A 17,803-nucleotide genomic window follows, 5' to 3' on the forward strand; every position below is an offset into this window, starting at 1 on the left:
AGCACCAAAACCTACCAGAAAATACATGAACACAAATTCCACCACCTCTATATTCTCATTCCATCATCTGAGCTCCAAAAACACACAAATCCTTGGTAGCTTCAGCAAATGGCTTACTTATTTCTCTCAACTTGTTTCCCTGCCTAGTTGATAACTCCAACACTGACAATAATGACCACTCTGACTACTTTCCTAAGGAGACTAAGAGCATTACAAGTTCCTCAGCTTCTCTTCCTCTTCACAATGTTGCTGCTACATTCTGCTTGATCTCTTTACTCATCCTTAGTGACTTTTCAGATAAACAGCTCAAAGAAGCAGTGAGAGACCCCCCCTTTCTGGGGTTAACTCTCTCACTATGCCTGTGAATTTATAGCCTCTAACCTTTCAGGAAAACGTGCACTACTACTATGGTTCTGCTATTTGTGAAAATGATTGGAAGTATGGACAAATTCAAGTAAAAATAAGAAAATAAATTCACCATAGAGTTTTATGCAGAAAATTTCTCTATTAACCTTTCAGGAACCCTATACATGACAATAGGAAATGCTTTTCTATTTCCTTTGGCATTAATTCTAATTGCTTAAAAGTAGCCTACAGAATACCATCCATATATTTACTTTCCCTTATTACATTTACTTTTATAGTTAAAAAAATTAACAGAATAGTAATACATACTTACAGATTATATTCACAAAGCTATTATAGAACTAGGACAAATTTTCTCCACAAACTGCTCAACTCTTTCCCCAATCATTAATCTTTTTAAACAACTAAAAGTGAAAATGAAACTTTTACTAAGCAGCCTCAAACCAATCTTATAAGTTCAACATTGCAAGTTTCAAACACTCGGAAGGGGTAAAGCGGCAGAAACTAGAAGTCACATGTTTCATCTAGAAACACATACATTTTTCTTTCTGAAACACTGCGCCTGCCAAACGAGAAAGTTACATGGAATAAATTGTGACCAGTGGCTACCTCCAAGTAACTAAGGATTCCATTTTCACTTTCCAGAGTCACTGTGTCCCACAGTATCTGTACATCCAGGCTGCAGCATGGCATTTTATACCCAGATGCTCCTTGTTAAGAGTAAAAGTCAGCTGGCTGAGTAGGTGGTAGGTGGGCAGACAGTGAAGCATCTTCACTCCTCCTTCTCTGGGACTGAGATCTAAAATCCCACCGGTTAGAGCCAGTATTCCTAGGAAGAAGATATCTGTCTAAGATCCACGACGGTGTCGCCAGTATACTTCAGGTATATCCCTACCTAGCTGGTAGTGTCACCTGAGAAGTCTGGAATGAGGAGGGTAAAAATCTTCAAAGAAAATAATGTAGACATCAAGAGAAAACAAAATCTTTGGATTTTTGGAAAATTAAAAGCGTTTCTACTTCTTGACCAAAGTACTGGGTTACATAAATGCACACATTTGTCAAAAATAATTTATACACTCTGGTTCTGCACATTTCAATGTATAAGTATTACCTTAGTTTTAAAAAGCACTTATTTAATAAGCCCAGACACTAAACATAAAAAGACAAAATAAAGAGAATGAAGATTATGAAAATGAAAGAATTCTATCTTGTAGAATGTGAAGATATCTTATCAACACTTTCTTTCCAAATCAACAGCAGTGTATTTTTAAAAAGCATTGTGTAAAAGCGTATCTATAATCTATTAAAAACCAATCTGTGTGCATTATCTATTCAAATTACATGTGAGTGCCTAGTTTGTTTCAAGAACTTGTGCTAGGTGTCGAGGACACCGGCCCCTCCTCATCCAAATTCAGTCTGGCATGGGGCACCTGGATGGCTCAGTTGGTTAAGTATCTGACTCTTGATTTGGGTTCAGGTCACGATCTCATGGTTCGTGGCATCAAGCCCCACGTCAGGCTCCAAGCTAGCATGGAGTCTGCTTGGGATTCTCTCTCTTCGCCCCTCCCCCGCTTGCACACATGCACGCTCTCTCTCAAAAGTAAATAAATAAACATTTAAAAAAAGTTCAGTCTGGCAGGGAAATGAGGCCCTATACAGTTAATAATGATTATGACAAATGCTGCAAAGGAACAGCACTGGGCACATGGAGAGCAACTGCAGTCAGTGGGCAGTACACGTCACAGCTCAGGGAAAGCTTCCCAGAAATTTAAGCTCAGACTTAAAGGATAAGTAGGAGCAAATCATGTAAAGAGAAGACGCATTCTGGAAACATTTCCAGACAGGAGACATATGTGAAGATTTCAAGATGAGTGATAAAAATTTCAGCAGGGCAGTAACTTGATCATGTGCTTTCAAATAATAACTCCAGGAAGAATATGGAAAACAGAATAATAACTCCAAGAAGAATATGGAAAAGAGAATAGCAAGGCACACAGTGAATGTTCTAAGACTAGTCTCTCAATGAACACTCCAAGAGAGAAATGAGGGCGCTTTCAACCTGGGTTACAAACGTGGGAAAACTGCAGATTCTACAAATACGTGATGTAAGAGAGAATGGGGGAAGATACTGACAAGAATAATTCCCAGGTTTCTGGCATAAAAAAATGGGATGATATCAGTATGTTCCTTTGGAAATGCCAACTTTGAAGTACCTTTCAGACAACAGAGGTAGCCATCAACTTACAAATGAATGTAGCAAATCTGAATCTCAGAGAATGAGGCTAGAGAGAAGACGTGGACTGAAGCTATGGCAGCATATGAGGTGTGCCAGGAGCAGGAAGTCTAGGTTACTAAACCCCAAGAATGCCTCTATTTAAAGGGCAAAGGAGAAAGAAGAGTAAGTACTTAGGAAGAAACAGTCAGAAGTAGGAGGTACACCAAAGGGGTGCTACGTCACCGAAATTAAGGGCCCAGCACATGAGAGGAAGAAAAGAGTAGTTATCTGTGCCAAATGCTGCTGAAAACAATCAAGGGGCAAGAGCATTCACAGGGATCTCTGCCTTCAGGGATGTGCAGACATGGTGATTCTAGTAAGAGCAAGACTGAACAGCACAGTTGAGGAAGCAGCTGGAACTGGAACATAGTCAAAGTGATGAAAGATGAGAGAAGGGAGACAGCATGTGCCAATGTTTCTTGGGAGACGCTTGGCTGCGAATGGGAATGAGAGCCCCTGGGAGGCAGTGCAGGGGTCCAACAGAAATTTTAGTATTTTGAGGATGTGAGTGGCCTGAACATGTCTCATGCTGGTGAGTAAGACTCAGTAAAAAGGCAGAACCCTGAAAATACTTTAAGTTTTTGACAAAGTGGAAAGGAATGTGATTCTGAGCAGAGGAGGAAAACTGGCCTTTAACAGAAGAGACACTGCTCTCCAATAAAACAGAAGGGAAGAGGAAAAAGACAAAAGGGGAGAAAATACAGACAAACTTGTAGGCAGAGTGGTACGAAATGGACACAGGTTCTACCTGATGCTTCTGGCTCTTTTCTCTGGGAGGTTGAAGGCAAGACCATTTACTGAGAGTAAGGAGGCCAGTGGGAGAACTGAGTGTCTGAGGAGATAGAAGTGGAGGGAAAAGAAGACCACTGGACAGTGTGAAGGGTCAACTGGAGGCTTGTGACACAGGACAGATAGTGGCACCGGTCCACCCAGGGTGGGTTTTCCTGCAGCAGAGGCCCAGGAAAGGTAGGTTGCTGGGTTTAACCAGGGCCGTGGCACTATCACACGGGTCTGATGAAAGGAAGAAGGGACAAGAAATATTAATCCTAGTAAATTCTGACCAAGCACCTGACACTACGGCCCAGGTGCTGTGAGTGCTGTACACGAATGGCACCTTCAAGCCTCGAGGCCACTCCACCCTATGTGTACAACAGTGAATTCACTTTATAAATGAGGAAGCTGAAGAATAAACGAATTCATTTCTGGACTATGGCCACATAACAGGATTTAAGGCTTGAGATTTTACTTATGAACCCTCTCCCTATTATCCTCTAACCCAAAAGGGAACTGAAATAAAACAAAAAATTTAAAAATAATATTATGTCAGAGTGGTGTGTGTGTATAATTTTAAAATACTTCTTTTATCAATAGAGCAATGGACTATGAAATTACAAGTGGTTTCCTAGCTTAGTGTTTGTGTTAAAATGTGAACTCTTCAAATCCAGAACTTAACGAGAATAGTGTAAGCTAACTTATTTCACATTTATATCGCAGGCAATACGATGTATATTTTCACAGGCGACCTCATTTACCTCAAAATGTCAGCACAAGATGAAATCTATATCCTGCAGAGGAAAATGAGGCTCAGAAAGGCGGGACAGTGTTACACCTTTTAACAAAGCCCTGAAAAGTGAAGTGGCCTTTCCCTGACCGTCTTGCTACTGAGCCCTATGAAACCAGGGGTCACAGGCCTGACTGGACTCTGAGCAGAACAAAACACTTCACAGCTGTCTGCATTCATGGGAACTTCTTTCCAACCGTCGCTTTACTCTATCAAGTGAAGGAAACTAGGACATCCTCTCACCACTATAGCCAAACTCAAACTAAAGAGGCTGAACATAAAAATTTGAAAAGCAGAGTAAAACCTGAGAAGAAAAGCTTATGTCCAATTCCCAAATATAAATACTAAAGTAACAGGAAAAGTCATTACACTCGATCATTTTGTGGTGACACAATAATTAAGCTTCATGAACGCAGCTCCCTTCTATAAACACACAAAGGTAAGAAAAAACTTGATAGTTTAATCTCCTTGAAAGTTATGAAACAGCAAGTCAGTGTTTCCCAAATTGTCTTGCTGAACAAGATATTTTTCTTCACTGATAAAAATATAAAAGTCATAATAGATAAGAAGTGGAATATATATCCAAATAATATATATACTGCAAAGATTTACTATGAAGACAGCAGCTATTAGAGTGCAATTATCACAAAAATATTTGCATAAAATGACATCCCCATCACTGAAGATATAAGGACTTTACATTTTAAAAACTTGTTAGAGAATATTCAGCTTTTGTATCTCTGCTGTCATTCAACCATTGTCACACAAAGAGAGGTAGGTAAGGTTTTCAGTATTTTCCACTTTGAAATACAAAGTGCTAGATACTGAGGAAAAAAATATACTCTTCCTCTTTCAGTTTTCTGTTCTAATCATTAAATATAAACAATTAAGATTTTACTTCATACAAGCTAAGTAAGGTAGGTCCCTGCAAAGGAAATATTGCTTATTTAAAAAAAAAGTAACACATTCCAAACTGACCTGTACCATCCGACCAAATGTGACAAAAAGACAGTGTTTTGAAATGCCTAATTTCTTAAAAGAAAAACCAAACAACTCTACTTACCATATACATTAGTATGTCTCTAATCATCACCATAGCTGTTTGATGATCATTCCAAGCTTGATTTAGCGTTTGAAGAAAGTTGTTATTCAATGAGTTTAGTACATCTTCTCGCACCTATTAACAGAAGAGTTCATTATGGTTTGTTTACACACCTACACTCTTGTATGTACACATGCAGAAATCTGTTCAATAAAATGAAGTGGAAATCTTCAATTTTAAATCAAAGAAACACATATTAGGCCAGCAGAATTATTTTAAGATAAAATATTACCTATATGCAGATAATTAACAAATGTGTTGCATAGTCCAGACCCAACTCCTGACCTCCAGAATCACAAAGCAACCTCCTGGGCATTTCTCAATCCTCCAACAACTTAACATCACAGTAAGAATAAAATCCTAAACACTTATCAGCAACTACAGGGCCCTACATAACTGGTCCCAGGCTACTGTTCCAACTAAATTTCCTACTACACCTCCTTTCCCCCCCACCTTTACAGAATGGTTGAGAATGTTGATTCTGAAGTCAAACTACCTGAGCTCAAGTCTCAGCTCCCTGACTAGCTGTGTCACCTTGTATAAATTACTTCATCTCCGTGCCTCAGTTTCCTTACATGTAAAATCGTAGCAACGCACTTAGAACAGTGCCTAGCACTCAGCGAGCACTTAACGATCATCAACTATTAATGCAGTATGCTCCAGCTACAGTGGAGCCACACACACCAACTGTGCCCTGCCCTGACTTCTGCACACTTCGCAGAGTTCACTCCCTCTCTTTTTCTGTTCAGGTGTAACCTCCAGAGAGGTCTCCCCCGACCACCCTATTTCAAGCAACAGCCGCTATTTCTACTCTTAACCTTAAATTCTTCCTCACTGTACTTGTCACTACCTACTCTATCACATGTTTACCCATTTACTGCCCCTCGCACTAAATGTCACATCCGCAGCATCAGGGATTCCGTCTTCTCTCTGTGTGCCTCCCACACCTCTCGGACAGTGCCTGGCATCTGTAAGACCCTTTACTTCGTAAGACCCTCTACTTCGTTCATCCTGCCCTTCGATACCATGATCCACCTCCAATGTCGTAAGCTTTTCCAGGATATGTGCCTTTGCACGTCAAGTTGCCTGGCGTCTGAAATGCCATCCTAATGCAATCCTGCAAAGACAACTCAGCCATCAAGTAGTCCTTTCCACAGTCTACAAGCACATTGCCACCTTCTCCAGTACAGGGTTCTGGACCACTCCTACTTCCTGTCATGCGATCAGTCCAATGGGAAGAAAGATTACGGACTAGAAACCAGAACATTGTCTCTGGTTCTAGCTTTATCATGAAGAAGCAATGTGCCTGTTCTCTAAGTTCCTACAACACTTTGGGACTACACTGCCAACCTCTACAATCATGCAAACCTAACCAGCCCTCCGTGGTCTAGCTCAACTTATAACTCCAGCCTCAGCAGACATGTCTTATCTCCAAACATCTGCAGTGGTTAAACACTTTCAGGTTGGGGAGAATCTGAAGTCATAGTGGTTTGTGAGAAATGATTTAATGTGTGTGTTGAGATATACAGAGATCTATAAACCTGAATTATAAAGAGTAAATAAAATGTCATTGTGTATTAGCACTAGTATAACCAAGGATAGGCAAGTGGTTGGAAGTGCCAAAGACTGGAAAAAAATACACGGAACAGACTATTCCCAACACACGAGAAAATAAGTTCAAATTGAGAAAAATGTATCCAATTTATCTTTTCTTATATATTAGAGGAAAAATGGCCATTAAGAGATTTTAGTGATGAGAGAATATGTCTGTTTTACTAAACATGTCTTATGAGAACCACCAGCCCATACCACATAACTTAGAATTTTATTATATATATAATCTTTCCTTCACAAGACTAAGTTCCTTGACTTCAAACTATATCACCCATAAGTATGTTGACTATTATCAAAAATGATTAACACTCAGGTAGGTTTGCAGACAGTACTGTGTTAAACAGATACTTTTTTTGTAAAGCGGATAATGTATCATTTGTTCCAACTCATTAAGCCTACCACTTGTCAGATGCAAATTCCCAAGGCTGCTAACACTAAAAAAACTACAAGATGAAAATATGCCTATTTACAAAATTCCTCACCATGCTTCATATTCTTTCACTGAAACATTAAATTTCAAGTAACAATTAAATTAAAACCCTGACAATACCAGAGAAAATGTACTAAATGACAAAAATTAAATGTTGGTACTCCAAACATCAGAATATCTAGTAATTCATTATTCTTAAGGACTTAAATGAACTTTGGTATGACTCTGTTATAAAATCAAGTTACATTTAACTGTATTAAAGTCACCTTAAATTTGGAATACAAAAATGTGCTTGGTATACTTGTTGGATAAAAAACTTGCCAATTAAAAATTTTAAGGTTATTAAAAAAAGACATTTCCTAAAATCACTGACTTATATGCATTTTAAAATAACATACCAAGTACTTATGTAATATTCATACTTCTGTCTTTCAACAAAACAAAAATGTGATCAATGAGCACAATGGATCATAAATTGTAAAACCGCTTTATTTGCATACTTCAAAAAACTATCCTGGCAAATACAACAATGAATTTTGCTTAGCAGAAAATATCTGCTCTTAAATTAATTCTGCTATATTTGATTTCTTTACTGTTGAAGTTAGATGTGGCCATGGATCAGCCTTGGCCAATGACCTAAGCAGAAATGATTCATCACTTCCACATGGTGTAAACTTTACCATCTTAATGATTTTTAAGTGTAAAGTTCAGCGGTATTAAATACATTCATAATTAACTTTTATCACAGGACATGGGAGTTCTAAGAGGTGTCCCAGAAGATCTCCTGTTTTTCAGACATACTCTTATATTTATTTTTGAATGACTACACACACACACACACACACGACTAGAAGACATAAAATAAATGCCTTAGATACACTTGCTGCATTCTCCTCTTATTCAGATCACTCTATGGGCAAAACATTCTTCCTCTAATGCTGCCTCTGAAAAATATCTTTTTACTCTGAGACATGAAAAGTGAGCTAATATTTGTTCAAATACATCCAATAAAAAGGAGGAATGAGATGAACATTCAACCTTTATGAAGATTAAAATGGGGTTTTTTAAAGAAGGTACGCTTGCACACAAATCAAAAAACACATTAAGTGGGGAAAAAAAGATTTAACCCTTATTTTTCAATTTTCTGAATACATAAAAATGGACATGGGGTCAGTCTGTGTGTGAATATCATTGTTAATCTCGCTCCCTAACACACCCACCATTAGTTTTTGCACCAGCAAAGGCAAACAGGAAGGCAGGCTGAGGTGGTAGAGTCCAAAGTGGGCCTGCAGGTCATGTACATCCAACATTGTGATGTAAGACAAGCTACATGAAGGTTATACAGATGAAGAGATGGAATCTGAAGGGTGAGATACGGAAAAACAAGTAATAAAGTCATGAAAACAAAGTAGGATGGGACCAGCTAACAATGAGGCTAAAATGAGTAATTGAAACCTGATGGCTGTTCATGGCCCTTGGCCTTGCAAAGAGCAAGATATAGACAGCGGTTGAGAGCAGATTACAAACCTGACAGAGAATTAGAATCACTTGAAGAATAACAGAGGTTGCTTGAGAGAATGAGATGACAAGAGGCATACTGGCAGGAAATATTTGCAAAAGGCATATCTGGTAAAGGACTGCTATCCAAAATCTACAAATAATTCATAAAACTCAACAAGAGAACCCCATCTAAAATACAAGCAGAAGACCTGGCCACCTCACCAAAAAGATGGTATTCTGAAAGATATTCAACATCTGATTACAAAACTACAAGTTGAGAGGCATCTAGCTAGCTCAGTTGGTGGAGCGGGAGACTCTTGATCTTGGGGTTGTGTGTTCAAGTCCCACAATGGGTGTAGAGATTACTTAAAAATAAAATCGTAAAAAAAAAAAAAAATGTAAATTAAAACAATGGGATATCTTTAGGCATCTATCAGAATGGCCAAAATCCAAAACACTGACTACACCAAATGCTGAGGAGGATGTAAACAAGCTCTTCTACTCATTACTGGTGGGAATGCAAATGACACAGTTTGGCAGTTTCTAACAGAATTACATGTACTCTGACCATATGATCCAGCCATTATGCTCCTTGGTATAAATACCAAAGGAGTTAACAATTTATATCCACACAAAATCCCACATTCAGATGTTTACAGCAGCTTTATTCATAAATTCCAAATCTTGGAAGCAATCAAAATGTCCTTCAGTAGGTGAAACAATAAACTGTGGTACATCCAGACAATAGAATATTATTCAGCACTAAAAATAAATGAGCCATTAAGCCATGAAAAGAAATGGAGGCACCTTAAAAGGCATATTATCAAGTGAAAAAACACAATCTGAAAGGGCTATCTACGATTTCATTCCAACTACATGACATTCTGGAAAAGGCAAAACTAAGGAGACTATAAAGATCAGCGGGCATTAGAGTGGAGGGAGAGATGAACCCAGGCAGAGCACAGAGGATTTTTAGGGCAGTGAAACTATTTCATAGGTTACTGTAATAGTGGATATATTTCATTATACATTCATTAAAATCCACAGAATGTACAATGCCAAGAGTGACCTCTAATATAAATTATGGATCTTGGGTGATAATGATAGGTCAATGTGGGTTCATCATTGTAACAAATGTACCACTCTCGTATGAGATCGCTGATAGTGAAGTGCTAGCAGTGGGAAATATGGAAAATGTCTGTACTTTCTCCTTACATCTGCTAGGAATCTAAAACTGATTTAAAAGAAAAAAATAATAAACTGAACTGCATCAAAATTAAAAACTTCTGTTCTGCAGTCACTGTTAAAACAGTAAACAAGCTACAGACTGGGAGAAAATATCAACTGATTTGTATCCAGAATAGATCTTTCACATATCTCTATCTATAGAGATACATAGAGAGATAAAAACTCTTACAACTCTGTAAAGAAAGTAAACATGAAAAGAGATGTCCAACAACACCGGCCATTAAGGAAATGAACATTTTAAAAGTGAGATGCCACTACACATCCATTATAATAATGGCTAAAATAGGGGCACCTGGGTGGCTCAGTCGGTTAAGCATCCAACTTCGGCTCAGTTCATGATCTCACAGTTCATGGGTTCCAGCCCCGTGTTGGGCTCTGTGCTGACAGCTAGCTCAGAGCCTGGAGGCGGTTTCGGATTCTGTGTCTCCCTCTCTCTCTGACCCTCCCCTGCTCACGCTGTCTCTCTCTCAGAAATAAATAAATAACATTTTAAAAAACACTTTAATAATGGCTAAAATAAAATATATTAACAATACCAAGTACTGGCAAAGATGCCAAGGAACTAGAACTCTTCTTCTACATTGCTAGAGGACATGCAAAATGGTACAGCCTTACAGGAAAACAGTTTGGCAATATCTTATGAAGTTAAACATTCACTTGCCATATGACCCAACAATCCCACTCCTAGATATTTATTCTAGAGAAATGAAAACTTCTATTCACACAAAACCTATACATGAATGTTGACAACAGCTCTCTTCATAATCCTAAGAAAAACTATGTACAACACATGAATGGATATGTAAACTGTGGTGCGTTCATACAATAGGATGTATCATTCAGCAATAAAAAGGAACAAACTACTGATACATACACACACCTTGGTTCAATCTCAAAATAATTATGCTGAACGAAAAACATTGGTCTCAAAAGGTTATAGCCTGTATTATTCCATTTATGTGATACTCTTGAGAAAACAAAACTACAGTGACAAAACAGACCAGCGGTTAGAAGGTACTGGGGTGGGAAGAAGATGTGATTATAAAGGAACAATAGGGAGTGTTTTGGGTGAAGAAACATTGTGTACTGATCATGACAGCATTTATATGAATCTATACATGGGCTAAAATTCATAGAGCTGTACATAAAATAAAAGACTAATTTTATTGGGGCGCCTGGGTGGCTTAGTCGGTTGAGCGTCTGACTTTCGCTTAGGTCATGATCTCACGGTTCGTGGGTTCGAGCCCCGCGTCGGGCTCTGTGCTGACTGCCAGCTCAGAGCGTGGAGCCTATTTTGGAGCCTGTGTCTCCCTATCTCTCTGACCCTCCCCTGCTCATGCTGTCTCTCTCTCTCTCTCCTAGAAATAAATAAAAATATTTGGAAAAAAAAAAAAAGGGCTAATTTTATTTATACTGACTTTTTAAAAATTTGCAACAATTGCCATTCTCAAGTCAGGCCATTTTATTATTATGTATCATAAACATAAGCTATAATGCCACATGCTTATTTTTAAAACCAACTTGAGGGATGTCTGGGTAGCTCAGTTGGTTGAGTATCCGACTCTTGATTTCAGCTCAAGGTTAGGGTATTAAGCCCTGCGCTGGGCTCTGTGCAGAGTGTGGAGCCTGCTTAGGATTCTCTCTCCCTCCCTCTGTACCTCTCCCCAACTAGCACATACACACACACTCTATCTCTCTAAAATAAAAATAAATATAAAAAGTCATCTCTTAAAAAAAAAAAAAACCTAACTCGAATGCCAAACAATGAAAGAACTGCTCATTATTTCGAGAGTGTCAACCTATGAATGACCGGAATAATGCATGTTGGCATACTATATTCTTCATTTCTGTGAACGTAGCTTTTCCTTCCTTCTAATTATATCCTTAGCAAAGATAAAAGTGGAATTACTAAGTCAACAGAAAATGTTTATTTGTCAACATTGTGATGAAATCTGTTCACTGATAAATTAATGTTCAAGTTGCAGGAAACACATTCTCAAATCAATCCAATTACTGGCAAAAGGAAGAGAAGGACGAAAAGGAGGATGACAGGGGAGGCCAGCAGGCACGAGCACGCCCACGACCTCTAAGCTCCCAGTCTTTGCCCTTGAGTCTTCTTATCCAGATACCTTCATGGACTGACACAGAGGCCAACCCCGGGCAAGCAACTCTTGGCTGGCTGGAGAATCAAAGGACACTAATGATTTGCACAGTACCCTCCCAACACGGGTGTGCGTGCGTGCACACACACACACACACACACACACACACACTTAAATCATCAATTAAAATTTTTTTGCCCTCTAAGTTTCAATGCCTGGGCAAAATCCCAGCCAGCCAATCCTAATTAAATGTTTAGGTGAAACAAAGAAATTCATCAGCTAACACTAATTATAACGATTTTAGCTCAAAAGTTCAGTGAAACTAGAACTGAGCCATATAATTGATGAAAATATGGACTACTGAAAACTAATGACTTCCTTCTTCAAAAAGTCTCAAAATTCAGGTCAATTTCAAATACAGACAAATCTCTGAAGTACAGAAAATTGTATTTAGCACTATTTTACATTGAAGCACACACTGTGTATTAGAAACATAAAATGGGTCATGAATAACATAGAGCACATGCTAACCACACAAAGAACATTCTAAAAATATCACAGAGAAACTATAACTTTAAAAGCTGTAACCTCCTAGAAATTTGTCATATTTTAACAATCACCCAAGAGTTAAGACAATCAAATTAGTATTTGAAACCATCTTTCCAGGGCAGTTAGTAACTAGAACTTTGAGTAAGTTACTTAACCTGTGTGGTCTATAGCTCCTCTCACCTGTTCTATCACTGGGGTTGACTAGAACAACGGCACTCACATCCTGCTCCACACTAAGATGTCTAGTACCACTGCAGGGCAGGCTCCACTTCACTGAGGAAATATGATTTACATTGGTTTTGTATGACTTTAAAAGTGGGGCTTCCCACTGTTTGGAAAAAAAAAATAAAACTGAGAGCCACAGGATGTCTGCTAAGTACCTCTCTGGCTCTAAATTCTAACACAAATACTGCTTATCTCATCTGACTGAACTATTTACAAAATGCACAACATTTACATGCTCAAAAAATAGTGTTTAAGTTCCCACTTACAACATTCCAACTTTTTCAGGGTCCCGCATATGTGATTTGGGGGCTTGTCAACTTTACAAATTTTATCAGTTATGTAAACCCTATTTTTCCAAGGAATGTCATTAAAGAGGTATTCTCGAAGATCTCAAAAACCTTTCAATCACACCAGAGCGATGTGACATAAACCTGCAATAAAAGTGGCACCCACAGAAGCGATCTCCATAGAAGCCAAACCATGGGGCACAGAAGACATCTCTCTTAATCTGACACAAACCGATTTTTAAAAAGCTCCACAGCTCTTTCCTTTCTCCTGAGAATTCCTGAATTAAAAGATTAAAAAGAAATAGTGTAATGTTTTGCTATTTTTATGTAACACTTCCAGAGAGTGAATAGTGGCAACACAGGGGTGCAGAGACTGGAAAGCCTGCCTGCCTGATGCAAATTACAGATCCAACACTTAATAGATATGTGGCTGCAAGTAACTTAATTTCTTTGTGCGTCAAGTTTTTACAAAAGAGGAATAGTAACAGCACCTGCAAGGATATAATCAGTTAATAGACAAATAATGCTTATGACAGGGTCCAGCCCACAGTGAATGCCATATAAGCATTTGCTACTATCACAATTTTACTTGTATTCTACATTCATAATATTATTTGCATAGATATTTGACCCTGCTACTCTGTAAGTGTCCACAGAGCAGTATCATGGTCAAGATTCATCACTCAGGCGCTTATTAGAAATTCACAACCTCAGGGGCACCTGGGTGGCTCTGGCAGTTCAGCGCCTGACTCTTGGTTTCGGCTCAGGCCATGATCTCACGGTCCGTGAGTTCAAGCCCTGCATCGGGCTTCATGATGACAGAATAGAGCCTACTTGGGATTCTCTCTCTCGCCCTTTCTCTCTGCCCCTCTTCTGCTCTCTCAAAATAAAGTAAATAAAAAATTAAAAACAGAAAGAAAGCACAATCTCAGGTCCTGTCAGCCCTACTGAATCAGAAGTGCATTCATAAGTGCTCTGGATTTTGAAAGCATGGAACGTAAAACATATATACAGATATATGTTTAAATACTTTATACAGTATTCTCTAAACCTCAATTTCCACCACTTGATTCTTGCTTTCCTTTCTTCTAAAACACAGTTATTTCTCTGTAACTGGAAGTTATATCCTTTTAGAGGTGGCAGATTTTGTAATACAGCTAATATCCTATTATTTGCGTATTCAATGTAAGGCTGGTGAATAGATGTTGCTCCCTCATAATACACATAACAACCTAAGAATTTATATTTCAAAGCAAGCTTCTACCAAGGTTAGGAGAATTAATCTTAACTTTCGTAGAGATCTTAAACTTTCCAAGAATTCACTAATGACCAGAGATTCTTAAATGATCTAAAACTCACTGGCATTTCAGTATTTCGATAATACTGACAGTATTGTTTCTCATTATTTTCACTGACTTTTAAAATAAAGGTGGCATCCTTAATGAGAGGAATCATACCAGTATCACTGAAAAAACAAGAAGATAGCTAACTACAGGGAAAACCTATTTCTTGACTGGTATCAAAGACTTTTCTATAAGTAATTTCACCGATGTATAGTTAGTACTGTAAGTTTAACCACTTTTACAAAGAGCACACTGCTTGTAATTTCAACATAAAATTCATTCTTAGAGGCAATATTCCCTCACTTACTCTTTAAGTGTCAAAATGAAGCTCTTAATTCAAAAGAATATATAAATACCTTTCTTCAAACTATCAATTCAAATATTTAATAATTACTTCCAACAAGCAAACCAGGGTGCTAGCCACTATGGGGGATACAAAACGCATTCGGCCACTTAACAATCTCCAAGGGGGAAGGGAGAAAAGAGGAGCCTAACATCAGCATTCACATGACCTGAATACAAAGCGGAGTACAAAGGGAAGCACTAGAGAATCATGTGGCTCAAGGCAGCCGCACAGAGAGGGAATTAGGACAACATATTTTTTTTTAATTTCATACATGAAGAATATCTGCTACATGTTAAAAGTAAAAAATTGTCTAAATTTGGCTTCATTTAAAAAAAAACACATTCGTAGTCCAAATATTATTAACTTAATAAAAATACACCTTAGAAAAATCCTGATTTCTCTTGGAGTACAAAGTAGTACCATGAGAAGCGCCTGGGTGGCTCAGTCGGTTAAGGGTCCGACTTCGGCTCAGGTCATGATCTTGTGGTCTGTGTGTGAGTTCAAGCCCCGCGTGAGGCTCTCTGCTGACAGCCCAGAGCCTGGAGCCTGCTTCAGATTCTAGGTCTCCCTCTTTCTCTGCCCCTCCCCTGCTCATGTTCGGTCTCTCAAAAATAAACATTAAAGAATAAATCAAATGAAATGAAACAAAATGAAATGCAATAAAAAACAAAGTAGTACCATGAAAACTAGCAGCTTTTTTATTACCTAATGGCACCTAAATAGTTTATCACAGAAGGGCATGAATTATTGCACATTTTAAAGTGCTCCCTTCATAATTGTTAAGATAAAAGATACACATTAAAACCATTACAGCACTAGTACCATAATTAAACTTTGAAATAGGACCACTCACAGAGTAGATAGTAAGACATACACAAAGCATGGCAATATGGCCATCAGTCCTTCTGTTCTATTGAGTAACGTTGAGGAAAAACGTCCATGGTTCCACAGGATCACACGATCTGGCTGCCAGTGGAATCATCCCAAAAAATGAGAGATAAACAGCCCAGAAATTACACTGTGCTTTTGAATGGTGAGATACACTTTGCTTAATTAGGGTTTGGACTCAGCAATTAAGCTGGGTAGGTGCAAATATCACCGCACATTTGGAAGACACAACAGAATTTGGCAGTTCGTGGATATAAACCATGGTTTCCATTTGACTGCTAGTATTCTCAGGGATTCATTTCAATCTACAATTACTGAGTACTAACTATATGAAGGAGAGGAGACATGAAGATAAATAAAACCTGTCCTACCCTTGCTCATTCGTTTTAATAAATCATTTTTTAAAAAATCACTAGATAATACAACTAGACAAGAAAGTAGAAAAGGGCACCTCCCCTCACAGTGCTTACAGGCTACTTCACAATTTAAGTGGGTAGAGCTGGTATTTAACACATGGCTGAATTTACCATATAACCTAGGTCAGGCTTTAAGCTTGGCTCTCCCCCAACATTTCTCTGCCAATCCTTTCTTTCAAGGTAGTAGCTACTCAATTTCCTATGCCCCTCATACCCCATGGTTGTTACCTTCCAGACTCCTACTGTTCTCCACTCTCTATGCTATCCCCAATAATCTCTTCCTCTCTGGGGATTTCTCTATTCATATTCACGCCACTCATCCAAATCATATTCATTAAGGGTTTACATCTCCAGCTCAGACAGAGCCTTCCTCCTTGTCATCACCCTAAGCAATATTCAATGTAATGGGTTCTGTTTCTTTCAACAACTTTTCAGTTGTTAGAAAGAAGGACAAGACAAGATGGTAGGCAAACAAAATATGCAGCAATGAAGCACTGAAGAAGGCATGCCTACTAAACCTTTCATTCCATCTTCACTTCAGTCAGTCTCTTTTAGAACACTAAAACCAATGACTCCCACCACCCACAGTATGAAACCCAAGTCCCCTACAATGTTTGTCAAAACCTAGTCCAACCAACTTTACCACTCTCATTCCCAAAAAAATGTATCTGACACCTTTTATATCCATCTACACTGATCGTACCTGACTGTGCTTATACCTACCTGCCTTTTTAAACTCACACCATTTTCTGGACTATCTTTCGCCTTTGTTCACGTGATGAATCCTTAATAATTATTTAAGACTCATCAAAAATGACCTCCTCTTTCTACTTTGCCCTGAATTTCTCAGGCAAAATAACTCTCCTTCAAATCTGATTACCTCACTAAAATTGGGAGATTCTTGCTGACAGGCATAGTGTCTTAGTTACTTTTTTTTTTGGTAGACAAAACACAAGAGACTCAGTATCTGTGGGTCTCTGAAATGAATGTCTTTGCTAACGAAAATCTTACTCCTGAGTGTTTCTATCAATGTCCTCTTGTAAATCACTGCAATCATTATATTTATATTTTATACATAAATGCCATTAAAAAAAAACACAAAACCCTTTGCATTCATTCACATTTGCACTAAAAAAGCTTTCTTATAAAAAGCCAGTCTGTTTAAGTAATTGACCTATAAAATAGTCCAGAGCTTACCAGGAAATACCAACCTCATTTTCACATGCAATTAGTACCCTCACAGAAACATGTTAGTTTACTGGTGAACAAACATAATATTTAAAATTATGGCTCTTCTCATTCTCCCTTTAAAAATGGGGAGAAAAATCAATATATTCAAAGAATAGTTTATATAGTTTTCCTTTCAGGAAAGAAAACCCTACATACAAAAAATAAACAGTAGTGTGTGATTTTACAGACTTCAATTTATCAAACATACAAACAAAACAAAAAATCCTCAAACAAGAAAGCCATTTAAAAGTTGAACTATTCTTCAAAGGTTTAGTTTTTCAAGTGCTTAAGTCCAAAACTTAAATTCCCCAAGGGCAAGGA

General features: G+C 38.1%; 1 protein-coding gene across 2 annotated transcripts in view; it reads right to left on the reverse strand.

Annotated features, from left to right (window-relative positions):
• CUL3 (cullin 3) overlaps window positions 1-17,803 on the reverse strand; it is a 73,614-nt gene that overhangs the window by 47,542 nt on the left and 8,269 nt on the right. For both annotated transcript variants that reach the window (XM_077748547.1, XM_077748548.1), the window contains exon 2: window positions 5,266-5,379. In XM_077748547.1, the coding sequence (XP_077604673.1) occupies window positions 5,266-5,379 (114 nt within the window). The remainder of the gene's footprint in view (window positions 1-5,265; window positions 5,380-17,803) is intronic.

The sequence above is a fragment of the Crocuta crocuta genome, unplaced genomic scaffold (genome assembly GCF_008692635.1).
Source record: "Crocuta crocuta isolate KB4526 unplaced genomic scaffold, BGI_CrCroc_1.0 scaffold229, whole genome shotgun sequence".
Lineage (NCBI taxonomy): Eukaryota > Metazoa > Chordata > Mammalia > Carnivora > Hyaenidae > Crocuta > Crocuta crocuta.